The sequence below is a fragment of the Mobula birostris genome, chromosome 11, assembly GCF_030028105.1.
Source record: "Mobula birostris isolate sMobBir1 chromosome 11, sMobBir1.hap1, whole genome shotgun sequence".
NCBI classification, from domain to species: Eukaryota; Metazoa; Chordata; class Chondrichthyes; order Myliobatiformes; family Myliobatidae; genus Mobula; species Mobula birostris.
In genome coordinates, this window is record NC_092380.1 from 47,038,153 (window position 1) to 47,054,845 (window position 16,693).

At 43.2% G+C, this 16,693-nt stretch overlaps 1 protein-coding gene across 1 annotated transcript in view; it reads left to right on the top strand.

Annotated features, from left to right (window-relative positions):
* Positions 1 to 16,693, top strand: part of pdhx (pyruvate dehydrogenase complex component X) — a 236,851-nt gene that overhangs the window by 142,301 nt on the left and 77,857 nt on the right. Inside the window, exon 7 of the mRNA XM_072272177.1 lies at positions 6,481 to 6,628. Coding sequence (XP_072128278.1) covers positions 6,481 to 6,628 — 148 coding nt within the window. The remainder of the gene's footprint in view (positions 1 to 6,480; positions 6,629 to 16,693) is intronic.

Genomic DNA, 16,693 nt, shown 5'->3' on the forward strand with positions numbered 1-16,693 from the left:
AATACATAGGAAACCTCACCCCTTCAGGAAATGCAGAGGATTCAGAGAAAAACTACTCACAGTTTGAAGACGCTTCCTAAAGGGGTGCTCATTATGTTTCAAATGTTGAGCTTTAACAGCACACCAAACAAACACTGTGAAGCTATTGTACACTGCACTGAGTACAAACATGACCAGCACATATCAGCACTTCATACAGGGTCATCACCTTAGGCTATTACTGGTTCCAGCACACCACAGCAGAGAGGCAGCTGAGCATCCATCAGATGTAGCAATTTCCTAATGTGGGAAAGGGTTCCAAGGTAAGTCCTGCTGCAAAATAATGACTGACTAGCATCCACCCAGAAAGATGTCCTGAACAGAAAATAAAGGCATATGTGATATTGGCTGATCAGAACAACATGTTATTGGCAAAATCAGCAGTATTTGACACATTCAATATTCGAAGTTCTGCTTCCCCGTACACTGTAAAGACATGTTATGGAACATCAGAAGTTGCCAGAAGAAGGCCCAGTGGATTTGTCATGGAGTCAGTAGAAGGGGAGGCCTGCTTACCCTTGCCAACCCTCATTAAGTACGACCATATTCTCAACAACAGTGATGAAATCCCAACTCCTAAAGCTGCACATGGCCATTCACATCTTAAGGACATAGCTGAACAGATTCCCCCAGTTGACTCTTCTGTTGAGATTCTCCTGTTGTTTGGCAGAGACACCATCCATATACATAAGGTATGCGAGCAGCCCAATGATCATGGACTTTCTCACACAGCAGACCACAGCAAGTCAGAATTGGTAAGCACACCTCCACCACCCTCATCTTAAAAATAGGCACCCCGCAGGGCTGTGTGCTGAGCCCTATGCTCTACACACTCTTCACAGATGACTGCATCCCCATCTACACCTCCAACTCCATAATTAAATTTGCGGACGATACCACAGCGGTTGGCCTGATCTCGGAGGAGGATGAAACAGCCTACAGGCTTGAGGTGGATCATCTGACGGAATGGTGTAAGGACAACGACCTGGTCTAAAACAAAAGAGATGATCATTGACTTCAGGAGATCAAAGGACAGAGTACACCCCCATACCCCCACACCCCCACCTCCATATACATAAAGAGATCGTGGAAAGTATGGGAAGCCTAAAGTTCCTTGGAGTTATGTTGTCAAAACAGCTGACATGGACCACCAACACCTCGCTGCTTGTAAAAAAGGGCACAACAAAGCCTCTTCTTCCTCAGAAAGCTGAAACAGGCCAAACTCCCACAAAAGCTGTTGCTTAACTTCTACAGAAGCACAATTGAAACCACCCTGACCAACAGCGCCACAGTGTGGTATGCCAGCCGCACAGCTGCTGAGCGACAAGACCTGCATCGCGTGGTGAAGGCAGCCCAGCGAATTGTCAGGATGGAGCTCCCAGGACTGGACACCATCTATTCCAGCAGACTCAGGAGGAAAGCAATCAGCATACCCAGAGACACCACACACCCCGGCCACTCCCTGTTTGACCTGCTGCCATCCAGCAAAAGGTTCAGGACACCAAAAGCCAGAACAAATAGACTGAGGAACAGCTTCTATCCCAGAGCTGTGGCCTCCATCACACCACTCCCACAGAACAATGACTGAAACTGTGAGCACACACAAGGACGCAAATACTTGCACTACCGGCACTTTGTGAATTACTGTGATATTCTGGTGCTGCTGCAACTTATTTTCTGCTACTTATCTATTTAATACTGTTTTCTGTTACTGTCTTGTTTTTATCTACTGCTTTATTTAATTGCCTGAGAGGAAGCCAAACAGAGTTTCATTATACCTATGTGTAATGAGAATAAAGATCATTCAATTCAATTCAATTCATTCCTGGGAGCTGAACTTGAATGCTAAGCAATATATAAATGAGTTGATATAGGTCTGAATATGGGTACTTAATTTTGTACTCTACCAGCAGCGCAGATCTGAGGCTTGGGTGCTAACTCCAGCACCAAGTGAAAATGAAGCAGGTCTTCCTTTGTGCAGACACTGAGGCCCCTGGTATAGTCTTAGCTGGGAACAAGTGCCCTTTCTCGTCAGTGTGGCTTTGTTACCTTTGGGATCGTGTCAGCACTGGCAGCCTACTGGACTCCCAGAGTCTCTTTGCCAGCTGGTGAGTTTCATCAGCCTCTCTGCACTTACAGGCTGTCAGAGCTCAGTGTGATCAGGGCCAGTGGCATTCACAAACATTTAATAATGACTGGGTCAGTTCGATAATAAATAAAAATTCTGTTAAGAAGATTAAGAATAAATATGCTTAAAAGCATATTCCTATTCTAAAATATAAATGTAAAACGCTGAAACTATCTCCAAATACCCTGACCTGGAGTTACACGCTGACTTCGGTTCTTTGTGGTAATGGGACCCGCTCTTGGGGTCTCACGACTGACTGTTATTCGATATACCAAGGACGCAGCCTAGAAGATTAGTGTGCCTTCCGAGTTCCGGGGTTTCGTGGCTCTGGAGGCAGGCGGACTTGAGGTCGGTGCCTTTGCAGGTAATTGGTGTGTCGTTGGAGATGGAAAATCGAAAGCAGCAAGCTGGCTGCTGGTTGTGTGCCCAGAGACCCGAGTTCTTTGGGCAAAGAGCTCGGAAAGAGCAGCAGAACGGATTTTTAACAGTGAAATCAGCGAGTTGTTTGTCATGTCTCCCCTCTCGCTGTGAAACAGAGACACCTCTTTTTCCCTTATTACAAGATCACAAGACAAAGGAGCAGAAGTAGGCCATTCGGCCCATTGAGTCTGCTCTGCAGCTCCCCCATGAGCTAAACTATTCACCCATCTAGTTCCACAAATATAAAAGTACATTCTAGTTATGGGGAAGAAAACGTCTGTGGTATGTCGAGTTACCAGGTGAACGAGTAGTCTTTGGGGTACTGCTAGTCTGTGTCTTTATTGATGCTTTGCTGCACTCTTGAGTGCTCGGTGCGGGGTGGGGGGGGATCATTGCTTTGCTGCTGCTTTGGCGTGGGAGGGGGAGCTGTGGAGGTCTTTGGGGTTCTGACATTTATCTGTCATTCATTCTTTGGGGCACTCCTCTGTTTTCATGTATGGTTATGAAGAAAAAGAATTTCAGGATGTATATTGCCTATCACACCAACAGGTCAACAGAGGACGCCATCTTCACGACACTTCACTCTGCCCTGACCCACCTGGACACCTCCAACCCTTACGTCAGAATGCTGTTCATTGACTTTAGTTCGGCATTCAATACTGTGATCCCCTCCAAGCTGATCATCAAACTTCGCCAGCTTGGTATTGGCTCATCCCTCTGTAATTCCACCTTGGACTTTCTGACTAACAGACCCCAATCAGTTAAGTTAGACAACCTCTCCTCCTCCTCTCTCACCCTGAACACCGGCGTGCCTCAAGGCTGTGAACTGAGCCCTCTTCTGTACTCCCTTTTCACCTATGACTGCGTTCCTGCACATGGTTCTAACTTCATAGTCAAGTTCGCAGACGACACCACCGTGGTTGGCCTGATCAGAGGGGATGACGAGACGGCTTGCAGGGACGAGGTCCAGCACCTGGCCATGTGGTGTGCGGCAGCAACCTGGCCCTTAACACCCAAAAGACCAAGGAGATCATTGTGGACTTCAGGCTTGCTTGGAGCCACACTCACGCCCTTATCTACTTCAACAGAGCTGTAGTGGAGCGTGTATCAAGCTTCAAATTCCTTGGTGTCCACATTTCCGAGGATTTCATTTGGTCCCTGAACTCTCCATGCTGATCAAAAAGGCGCAACAGCACCTTTATTTCCTGCAGAGCATGAAGAAAGCTCACCTCTGTCCCAGCGTACTGACGGACTTTTACCGCTGTACCATTGAGAGCATACTCACCAACTGCATCTCAGTGTGATATGGCAATTGTCCCGTATCGGACTGCAAAACACTCCAGCGTGTGGTGAAAACTGCCAAGCAGATTATCAGCACCCAATCGCCCACCATTGAGAACATCTACCATAAATGCTGCCTTGGCAAGGCGAAAAGCATTATCAAGGATGCAAACAACAGGAATTCTGCAGATGCTGGAAATTCAAACAACGCACATCAAAGTTGCTGGTGAACGCAGCAGGCCAGGCAGCATCTCTAGGAAGAGGTGCAGTCGACGTTTCAGGCCGAGACCCTTCGTCAGGACTAAGTGAAGGAAAAGACAAGGATGCATCTTACCCTAATCATGGACTTTTTACTCTCCTCCCATACGGTAGGCGCTATAGGAGCCTCCGCTCCCACTCCAGCAGGCACAGGAAGAGCTTCTTCCCTGAGGCTGTGACCCTGCTGAACCTCACATCACAGCGCTAAGCAGTATTGCACCCATATTGTACTGTCTCAGTACTTTTATATTTGTGTGCTGTAGCACTTACTTTTTATTCACAGTTATTTTGTAAATAACACTATTCTTTGCATTTCTGGTTAGATGCTAACTGCATTTCATTGCTTTGTATCTGTACCCGGCACAATGACAATAAAGCTTAATCTAATCTAATATTGTATACATTTCTCTGACATTAAACGTAGCTTTGAAATATTTTTAATAAACATACCTCTTTTCTGGTTTAAGATGGTGTTGGTGGAAACACAGTGATGCCTTACTGGCAGCAAACAAACCTACTTCCTACTCCATTAATCACACATTTTTCTGGACAATGATCACTGTAATCAATAGCCTCTAACTTCCCTTTCGGATGTACTTTTGAACTGCCTGAACAACCTAGCATTTTTGTTTTGTGAGCTGGAGCCTTGAAGGTGCAGTAAGGTTGCAGTGTGGCGTGTTTGGGCAAAATTGAGGCAGCGGGGCCTGGGTTCAAGAGCAAAGGATGAGCCAATGTTTGGCCATTGCTGGAGTGGGCTAGAGGACCGAATCAAAACAGCAGGGACCAGAACCAAGAGTGAGGAACTAGTCAGTGTTTGGCTGATTGAAGGGCTGGGCTAAGTTGAAAAGTTCGGGGTGTCGGAGCCAGAGGTGAGGGACAGACAGGTGTTACGGTAGTAGCTCGGTGAGGTTTACTCGTCTCTGTGCTGTACTGAGCAACTAACGGGATCCTGGACTGGCTGCAGTGATGAACAAACTTCATGGCTCTGGACTCACTTTGCTCAACTCTGGTTCTGAGTGCGATTTGTTTACTTTCTATTGATTACATTTGTTCTTTTTCACACATTGAATGTTTGATGATCTTTTTTAATGGATTCTATTGGGTTTCTTTGTTTTGAGGCTGCTTTTAAGGAGATGAATCTCAAGGCTGTATATAGTATGCTGCAACTGTACAGGGTACTGGTGAGGCTGCATCTGGAGTACTGCATGCATTTCTGGGTCTTCTTACCTCAGGAAGGATATACTGGCTTTGGAGGTGGTGCAGAGGAGGTTCACCAGGTTGATTCCAGAGATGAGGGGGTTTAGACTTTGAGGAGAGATTGAGTCGCCTGGGACTGTACTCGCTGGAATTCAAACGAATGAGAGGAGATCGTATGGAAACGTATAAGCGTATGAAAGGGATAGATAAGACAGAGGCAGGAAAGTTGTTTCCACTGATAGGTGAGACTAGAACTAGACATAGCTTCAAGATTCAAGGGAGTAGATTTAAGACAGCAATGAGGAGGAACCGCTTTTCCTAGATAGTGGTGAATCTGTGGTTTTCTCTGCCCAATGAAGCAGTGGAGGCTCCCTCAGTAGATATATTTAAGACAAGGTTGGATAGACTTGTCCATAGTAGGGGAATTAAGGGTTATGGGGAAAAGGCAGGTAGGTGAAGGTGAATCCATGGCCAGATCAGCCATGATCTTATTGAATGGCGTAGCAGGCTTAACCGGCCAGATGGCCGACTCCTGCTCTTATTTCTTATGTTCTTGGGTATACATTCTTCGATAATAAATGTACTTTGAATGTTGAACTTTTTGAATTCTCCCTTTAGCTGATTTTTGTTTGTATAGCCATTGCACCAGGCTTAGCTGGAGAGGTAGAAGGCATGTAGAATATTGTGTTATCCATGAGGAGTGATCAGAAGTAATTACTGCTGGCTTAAGCCGATGCCAGCACTGACAACCATGACTTTCTCAGGTGTGCCTGGGTAATTCTTGGAATAATTGGTAGCACAGGTGCTAAAGCCACCTTTCTGAACTAGAACACGAGCTGTATTGTTGTGGAATCTTACGGATGAGAAGTGCCACCTACTGGTGCAGAATAACCTACAAAGTTTTATGATCAGTTTTCAGGAATACCATGGGTGTTTTGTCAACCTGCAATCAACACGTCAGGATCATCAAAGCGGGCAAACTGATGATTTATCTCCTAACATTTATTTCCAACGTGGAAAGCATTTCTGCCTGCATAACTGCAGGGTCTATATTCTAGATGTAGTCTATTGGTCACTGGGCATTCTTTTGATAAGGTCTATGTAGTGTGAATTCAAATTCTTTCTTGACAACTTACATTGTTTCCTGTTGCTTCCAGGGCACATTCTCTGAAATTCCTTCCAGTAATGTTCAGCAAGTCATTGCACGGAGACTAACGGAGTCCAAGACTACTATCCCCCATTCATATGCCAGTATTGATTGTAACATTGAAAAAGTCTTGAAGACAAAGAAGCAGCTAGCCAAAGGTTGGTTTTGTTTTCAACTTAACAATGTTTTCAGCTTGTTTTCTGTCTCCCTCCACAGATATTTTTCTTCTAAATTTTAAACCTTCTAAATTCCAGAAAGCATCAGGCAAATAAAATAGCTATCAGATAAAAACATGTTAGCTCAAGCAGCATGTGAAAAGAGGATGTGGCACCCACATACAGAAAATTTAGTCATCAGACAGGATGGTAGATACCACGCCTGAGAGTATTTGCAATGAGCTGACTCAGGGCCTTCTCAGCCACAAGTTAAAATGTTTGTATACATAGCACCCTTTTGACCTTTTCACCCCTTTTAGCTCCCTAGGTCACTATGCTCAGGCAACCTCAGGTCAAAACCTGCAGACAACAGTGACTGAGAGTTCATCTGAGCTCACAGATCTCTGGTCAGTTCTATATAGAAGTAGAGTATTGACTTCAAACTTAAGGGCTCCCTGATATAAGCTATAAATAGGATGTCCACGCTAGACCGATTCTGCACAGAATAATCTCTTGCTATTATTAACAAATTACTTAATCATAATTTCAGTTACAGTGGGTGCCTGGGTAATAAGTGCTGAAGCAGTTTTGCACAAAACCAGTGTGCATTCCAATTCATTGCAAATATAAAGGCCTCATCAAGAGAATTAAATGGCAGCATTGAACAATAACTCTGATTTACTGATTTACATGCTTCTTTCAAACCGGATGTGGTTACTGGTTTGTTAATATTTCTAGTGATGAGATCAATTTCTTCTAGCTTTCACTTCTCTACTGGGTGCAGAGAAGTACTTTCCCATCTGAACAATTTCCTATAATGAACACAAGAAACTTGCAGACACTGGAAATCCAAAGCAGCACACACCAAATGCTGGAGGAACTCAGAAGATCAGGCAGCATCTATAGAAAAGAATAAACAGTCGACATTTCAGGCCAAGACACTTCTTCAGGACTCATATAGTCTCTTATAATGGATTTTTGATGATTTGGTTTTTGGCAAACAAATAGTTATGTCAGAAACAGTTCAAGCATAGTGAGTGATCAACACTGAACATCAGTTTAAAGTGAAGCAACATACAATCTGCTGGAGTGATACTAGGTTGGGAAGATGAGCAGTTGTGGAGTTGGAAGACAGTGGCAGGTGAATGATGGATGCCATTCCCCTTTCCCCCTCTATGCTGGCCATCTTGCCTCTCCACTCTCAGTCCTTACGCAGGGCTGTGATCTGAAACTGTACAATTTCTTTCCTCCAACAGATGCTGATCAACCCACTCGAGTTCTCTCAGAAGCTCGTGTATTACTCTAGACTCTAGCATCTACCGTGTCTCCATTAGTATAAGCTTTTGATGTATCGTGGAGTTCAGTTGATCCTTATAACAATGTTAACTAGGAATCATTTCACACCTAAGTCATGGATATCTGCCGCAGTTCCACTCATTATGCTTTCCGTTCACAGGATAGAGGATACATTCCTGCCAGCAATAATGAACTGTCATGATGATTATCATGTTTGTGGTCAGAAATGTTGTTGCACTCAAAGACGTGCTTAATACCATGCAATTTCTGTTGGCTTCCTCTCCCTCAGCCTCCAGAGGGAAAACCTTCATTAAATCTTACACATCTGTTCAGCCAAATCTACTGCTCATCGTCAGTGTTGAATATCATCTTCAGTCCATGTCTAATGTGCTGTTGCTTAGATCACAGTAAATTTACATTCACATTCCATTGAAATAGAATTTTTTTGATTTTGTAAATTAAATAAGATTTCTAACCCTTTAAAACAGGGGCTCCCATATTTTATCATGCCACGGACCATTAAATAAGGGGTCTATGGACCCCAGGTTGGGAACCCCACTTTAAAGGAATCAGTTGAGTTTCCAATTTTACTAAAAGCTGGAGCAAATAGTTTGATGGCCTACAAACATGCCTACTAAATTATGTTTCCCTTCTCCCAGACATTGAAAACACTAGAGCCCCCTTTGTACTTGATGTAACTTTGGACTTCGTAGCAAATTTAACAACAGCTGATTAATCTGTAGAGAGTAAATCCCATGTTGTATGTTTAGAGCATTTTTTTCTGTAAATTCAGGCTCTCATAGAACCATAGAAACTACAGCACAGAAACAGGTCTTTTGGCCCTTCTTGGCTGTGCCGAACCATTTTCTGCCTAGTCCCACTGACCTGCACACGGACCATATCCCTCCATACACCTCCCATCCATGTATCTGTCCAATTTATTCTTAAATGTTAAAAAAGAACCCGCATTTACCACCTCGTCTAGCAGCTCATTCCATACTCCCACCACTCTCTGTGTGAAGAAGTCCCCCCAATGTTCCCTTTAAACTTTTCCCCCCTCACCCTTAACCCATGTCCTCTGTTTTTTTTCTACCCTTGCCTCAGTGGAAAAAGCCCTCTTGCATTCACTCTATCTATACCCATCATAATTTTATATACCTCTATCAAATCTCCCCTCATTCTTCTATACTCCAGGAAATAAAGTCCTAACCTATTCAACCTTTCTCTGTAACTGAGTTTCTCAAGTCCCGGCAACAACCTTGTAAACCTTCTCTGCACTCTTTCAACCTTATTTATATCCTTCCTGTAATTTGGTGACCAAAACTGAACACAATACTCCAGACAACAGGAATTCTGCAGATGCTGGAAATTCAACCAACACACATCAAAGTTGCTGGTGAACGCAGCAGGCCAGGCAGCATCTGTAGGAAGAGGTGCAGTCGACGTTTCAGGCCGAGACCCTTCGTCAGGACTCAATACTCCAGATTTGGCCTCACCAATGCCTTATACAACCTCATCATAACATTCCAGCTCTTATACTCAATACTTTGATTAATAAAAGCCAATGTACTAAAAGCTCTCTTTACGACCCTATCTACCTGTGACGCCACTTTTAGGGAATTTTGTATCTCTATTCCCAGATCCCTCTGTTCCACTGCACTCCTCAGTGCCTTACCTGTATGTTCTACGTTGGTTTGTCCTTCCAACGTGCAATACCTCACACTTGTCTGCATTAAACTCCATCTGCCATTTTTCAGCCCATTTTTCCAGCTGGTCCAAGTCCCTCTGCAGGCTCTGAAAACCTTCCTCGCTGTCTACTACACCTCCAATCTTTGTATCATCAGCAAACTTTCTGATCCAATTTACCACATTATCATCCAGATCATTGATATAGATGACAAATAACAATGGACCCAGCACTGATCCCTGTGGCACACTACTAGTCACAGGCCTCCACTTGGAGAAGCAATCCTCTACTACCACTCTTTGGCTTCTTCCATTGAGCCAATGTCTGATCCAATTTACCACCTCTCCATGTATACCTAGCGACTGAATTTTCCTAACTAACCTCCCATGCGGGACCTTGTCAAAGGCCTTACTGAAGTTCATGTAGACAATATCCACTGCCTTCCCTTCATCCACTTTCCTGGTAACCTCCTTGAAAAACTCCAATAGATTGGTCAAACATGACCTACCACGCACAACGCCATGTTGACTCTCCCTAATAAGTCCCTGTCTATCCAAATGCTTGTAGATTCTGTCTCTTAGTACTCCCTCCAATAACTTACCTACTACCGACGTTAAACTTACCGGCCTATAATTTCCCGAATTACTTTTCAATCCTTTTTTAAACAACGGAACAACATGAGCCACTCTCCAATCCTCTCGGCTTTTAGATCTGAAGGGAAGTGGGTTCCAAGAAATGAGACACCTTAGATTTAGGCAGAAGCACTAATTTATTTTGCAAAATGAAGGAACCCTTTCTTTCAATTTAAGTTGCTTTAGAACTATGCAAGTTGTTAAATGGAGACCAACACACACAAAATGCTGAAGGAACTCAGCAGGTCAGGCAGCATCTATGGAAATTAATAAACAGTTGATGTTTCAGACCGAGACCCTTTGGAGAAGGTAAAAGCACATGTTTGTGTTGTTCTACATTATCATGAGTTCACTTGGGATGTCCAGGGAGGGGTAGCACCTCTGGTGAAGGGGCTTGCCAAGTCCATTCCAGGGCAGTTCTCACTTGTGGCTCCAAGTAGCTGTTTGCATGCAACAGTGTCCACACCACAGTGCACCGCTTCGACAGTTGGACTAAACCAGGTGTGGGTAGCCGGCAGCCTCATACCCCGTTGAGACAGGGATATGCTTGTCTTAATATGCAAAATCAGCTCTGCTGGACTGGGCGCTTGAGATCCAAAGTGAGATGCAAGGGCCAGGAAGGCAGTTCTGCAATGCCTCATGGAGCTCCAAGGGCATGACAAGGCACAGAAGATGTAATGGTCATCCATTACAATGAAAGAAGACCCCAGTTTGTACCACTGGACCTGGACGTCTGAGGTCGAGAGAGTGGAACTGCCCCAGTGCAGCGGCTTTACCTTTTTAAAAACTCTTGCACAGGTTTCCTGTCATTGTCGGATACGACGAGCAACCGGCAGAATTGGGTTTATGAAAAGCAATCTGGCAAACAGTTGTAGCACCTTTAGTCTCTTACTATTTCACTTTACAACTTAAAAGCATTGATTTCCTGTAAGATAATGAAACAGCTTAAATAATCTTCCCTGTCATCTTATGAACCACATGTGGGTAAGAAACTAAAGTGACTGATCTTGGAGACTTGTTTGTCTGAAACATACTCATCTCCATTTTGCTTCAGGCCACAGCTAGCTCTTACCACTGGAACTTCGAGCACATTGAATGGCCATATATAAATGCATATATTGTTAAAGTAATTGAAGGCAAAACAAATGAAAGTAGAATATGCAGCAAGTTATTCATCAAATTTGTCAGCCTCTGCAGAGTGAGAAACAAAATTAATATTTCACATCTCCCATATATCTGAAGCAAAACATAAAAAGCTAGAAGAACTAACAATCGTAAACCTGTTGACCAGATTAGTGCTCTCACTTGGCAGACTGACCTTTACCTCAGAGATGTTGATGCTATCTCACTGATATCTCTTTCTGTATATCTGTCCCTGAGCTGAGGACCTACTGCTGAATGGCGGGCCATTGTCTCCCAGTGTTTTCCTGTTTGTATCAGAGTTAACCACGAGCAACTCATGATACAATCATAATGACTTAATGAGCCCATTGTCCAGATCAAGGTATTTAACCTATCCTGTTGCAACCATTCCCTTTGTTCCACATGTCCCTGTTTTTCTTTCCATGGATGCAGCTTGGCCTCCTGAGTCTTTCCAACATTTTCTGATATTTTGGCAATTTTTTTTACTTTAGATTTTTCTGATTTTGTGGGGTTTTTTTTGTCTCAATCTGTTTTGTTCTGATATAATACCATCAACCTGTCATGCTAACTCTATTTTTTGTACTAGTGCTAGTGGAGTTGCTAAACATTTTTAGCATGCTCTTTTATTTCAGGTTCCAGCAACTGCACTATTTATGTTGCATAGTACAGAACCAGCTTTTTCTTGCTCTATCCTGTTCTATTAACATTTCTTCCAGACAGAGCAACATCATTTAACAAGCCTTGACACTTTTTCTCACCAGCGTCCTCACCATTTGTGCCATTCATTCCCTACTGGTCTCCACTTCATTTGCAAGTATTGCCTTTGTTCTCTCCCTATTACTTCTAATTGTTCTTACTTCTTGAGAAAGAGTCACCACCAGAAACTTTGACTGTTTCTCTCTTCACACGTTACATGACCTGCTCCAGCAGTTTTGATTTTGTTTCCATTTTCTAATTCCAGCAGCAACTCCCACCCAACCAGCCCTCACTCACTCCAGTATGCTAAAGTGAAGCATTTTCTTATGCAGGTCCTGTAGAATGTTTTGTCATATATAGTCAGGGTATTAATCAAGCTCTTAAGACATATAATCGTGCTTTACTTCCCAAATACAGTCTGCAATTTTTGGCTGCTCGTGCACCAATACTCTACAAAAGACTGTTATGTCTGTAGCAATAGGTATCACTTGTGCCACCATTATGTCTTTATGTTCTGCCATTTTACAGAAGTGATTGAGGCAGATACAACAGTATAATTTAAGAAACACCTAGATAGGTAGATAGTGGGATATGGGCCAAATGCAGGAAATTGGGGCTACCCAGGTCGGCACCGTGGTCAGCACCGTGGTCAGCATGGACTTGTTGGGCCGAAGGTCTTGTATGCATGCTGTATTGCTGTATGACTATATAACACAGTATTAAACTGTTACAAAGGAAAGCAGTGTTGGACCTGGTAAAGTGCATTAGATATCGGATAGTAAAGGTGGAGACAGTCCTTAGACAGAATGTTCCTACCCTCTTGAACACATTTTTATAAATTAGCTCAAACAACAGGAATTCTGCAGATGCTGGAAATTCAAGCAACACACATCAAAGTTGCTGGTGAACGCAGCAGGCCAGGCAGCATCTCTAGGAAGAGGTACAGTCGACATTTCAGGCCGAGACCCTTCGTCAGGACTAACTGAAGGAAGAGTTAGTAAGAGATTTGAAAGTGGGAGGGGGGGATTATAAATTAGCTTAACATTTTTATAACTTAGTTATAAATGAACTAAAGTTCATACTAAAAATGTGCAAGTTGAAGTGTTCTAATAGGATTTAATAGTAGAATCATTAAGCCGCTTTGTTTAATGTTCTGTAATGGGCATGGAGAAGTAAAGGAGACTTAAAATTTCTGCTGAATAATCTTTCTTGTCTTCAGAATCTGTCAATAATTTCTCTAGTATGCTTGCCTTTTTCTTCCATTTCTATTCCAGTACTGAACATTATGCAACTAATTGAAAACTTGGATTTGTATCACATTTTTAATGTAGAAAAACCCCCCTACTACCTCAGAGCGATATCACAAAAGCAATAATAAAAATTAATATTCCACCAGGAGAAGGCTGATAATTTGACAATGCAGACATCAACTATGATGTGGTGTCACATTCATACAGTACATGCCAGTGATCTTGGGAGGCTCCTTTCTATAAAATTATTTTAGGAAGGATCTTTATTTTAATTCTTCGTTCAGACTGTTTCCTTCTCTTGCATTCAAGATAGGGCTAATAAATGGTGACTCTTCCCCTTCTTTCTTCCACCTTCCCATCACTCATGCCTCATGTACACTCAGCTGAAGGCCTCCAAAACCAATCTAATCTCTGCACCAACAAACCTTGTGATAAAAAGGCTCCTGATTGTAAAGGTCTCCACACTTTGGCAAATTTTGCAGGCCCTCGAACCAAACCATCATTGGTGCTAACCTTTTAGCAAACAAGAGAAAATCTGCAGATGCTGGAAATCCAAGCAACACACACAAGATGCTGGAGAAACTCAGTAGGCCAGGCAGCATCTATGGAGAAGAGTACAGCTGTCGTTTCCGGCCGAGGAACTCAGCAGGCCAGGCAGCATCTATGGAAAAGCGTACAGTTGACGTTTCTGGTTGAGACTCTTCGTCGGAACTGGATAAAAAAAATCCAGATGTAGTCTGGGTTTTATGTAGTCCGGATGAAGGGTCTTGGCCTGAAATGTTGACTGTACTCTTTTCCATTGTTGCTGACTGGCCTGTTAACCTTTTAATCTATCTTTGCTAATACTATTCTTTGCCTCTGCTGATGACCACTAGTTTTGTCTTTCCATACAAGCGAAAATACTCTTTGAAAATACTGTCATAGAACCTAGAACAATATTGCTCGGGGTATTCCTTTCAGCCCACAATGTTGTGCCAATCTAATTAAGTTAGTAATTAAAATGGCCAACTAAATTAATCCCTTCTGCCTACACAATGTCCATCTCTACACTTCTTTCACATTCATGTGCCAAACAGCCCCTTGTACATCTTTGCCTCCACCACCACCTCAGTTGTCCATTCAAGCACCCACCACTCTGTAAAAAAAAAGCTTGATCTGCACATTGCCTTTGAGCTTACTCCTTTCACCTTAAATATATTGCACATATCACTCCAGGAAAAGATACCAGCTGTCTACTCTATATATGCCTCTCAAAGTTCAAAGTAAATTTGTTATCAAAGTACATATATAGAAATATAGAAAACCTACAGCCCTTCGGCCACAAAGCTGTGCCGAACATGTCCTTACCTTAGAACTACCTAGGCGTACCCATAGCCCTCTATTTTTCTAAGCTCCATGTACCAATCCAGCAGTCTCTTAAAAGACCCTATCGTTTCTGCCTCCACACTGCTGCCAGCACCCCATTCTACACACTCACCACTCTGTGTAAAAAAAACTTAGCCCTGACATCTACTCTGTACCTACTGCCAACCACCTTAAAACTATGCCCTCTCATCCTCCATTGCTCCAAGGAGAAAAGGCCGAGTTTACTCAACATATTTTCATAAGGCATGCTCCCCAATCCAGGCCACATCCTTGTAAATCTCCCCTGCACCCTTTCTATGGTTTCCACATCCTTCCTGTAGTGAGGCGACCAGAACTGAGCACAGTACTACAGGTGGGGTCTGACCAGGGTCCTATATAGCTGCAACATTACCTCTCGGCTCTTAAACTCAATCCCACGGTTAATGAAGGCCAATGCACCGTATGCTCTCTAAACACAGAGTCAACCTGCGTAGCAGCATTGAGTGTGCTATGGACTCACACCCCAAGATCCCTGTGATCCTCCACTCTGCCAAGAGTCTTGCCGTTAATGCTGTATTCTACCATTTTATTTGACCTACAAAAATGAACCACCTCACACTTATCTGGGTTGAACTGCATCTGCTACTTCTCAGCCCAGTTTTGCATCCTATCAATGTCCTGCTGTAACCTCTGACAGCCCTCCACACTAGCCACAACACTCCCAACCTTTGTGTCATCAGCAAATTTAATAATCCATCCCTGCACTTCCTCGTCCAGGTGATTTATAAAAATCACGAAGAGAAGGGGTCCCAGAACAGATCCCTGAGGCACACCACTAGTCACCTGGCCTTCATGCAGAATATGACCCGTCTACAACCATAGATTCAACCTGAGATTCATTTTCTTGCAGACATACTCAATAAATCCATAATAGAATAATAATCATAATAGAATTGATGAAAAATTGCACCAATTTTTGTGTTCAACCAGTGTGCAAAAGATGCAAACTGTGCAAATACAAAAAGAAAGAAATAATAATAATAAATAAATAAGCAATAAGTATTGAGAACATGAGATAGTGAGTCCATAGGTTGGGATTAGTTTTGAGGGGATGACAGTATTGAATGTTGATCTGTAGTTGATAAAGAGCACCCTGATGTATGCATCTTTGCTGTCTATATATTCCAGGGTTGAGTGAAGAGCATCTGCTGTGGACCTGCTGCTCCAATAGGCAAATTGGAGCAGATCCAAATCAGTTCTCAGACAGGAGCTGATATGTTTCATCACCAACATCTTTGTCACTGTAGATGTAAGTGCCTTTGGATGACAGTCATTGAGGCAGGTTACCATGTTCTTTGGCACTAGTGTAATTGAAGCAGGTGGGTACTTCAGAGTTCTGAAGTGAAAGGTTAAAGATCTCATTGAAGCCTCCATCCAGACGATCAGCACAGGTCTTTAGTACTTGGTCAAGTACCCTGTCTGGTCCAGGTAGTTTTCATGGGTTCACCCTCTTGAAGGTTGCTCACACATCAGAGACTAAAATCACAGGTTCATCAGGGGCTGTGGAGGTTCGTGATGGTTCTTCTGTGTTCTGATAGTCAAAATGAGCATAGAAGGCATGGAGCTCATCTGGAAGCGAAGCCCTGTTGTCGCCTATGTCACTTGATTTAACTTTATAAGAGGTGATAGTAGTGCCACAGCTATCGAGCATCCTTCATTAACTCAAGTTTAGTCCAGAATTGCTACTTCACCCGTGATATGGCTTTCCAGAGATTGTACCTGGACCTCTTGTAACCTTCTTGGTCACTAGACTTGAATACCTCTGATCTGGCCCTCAGTAGATTGTGGATTTTGTGGTTCATCCAGGGTTTCTGGTTAGGAAAGACTGAATGATTTTGTGGGGGGACACTCATCTACACTGTTTTAATAAGGTCCATGACAACCATCGTATATTTATTTAGATCCGCAAATGAGTGCTTGAACTCGGCCCAGTCCACTGACTCGAAGTAACCGTACAATC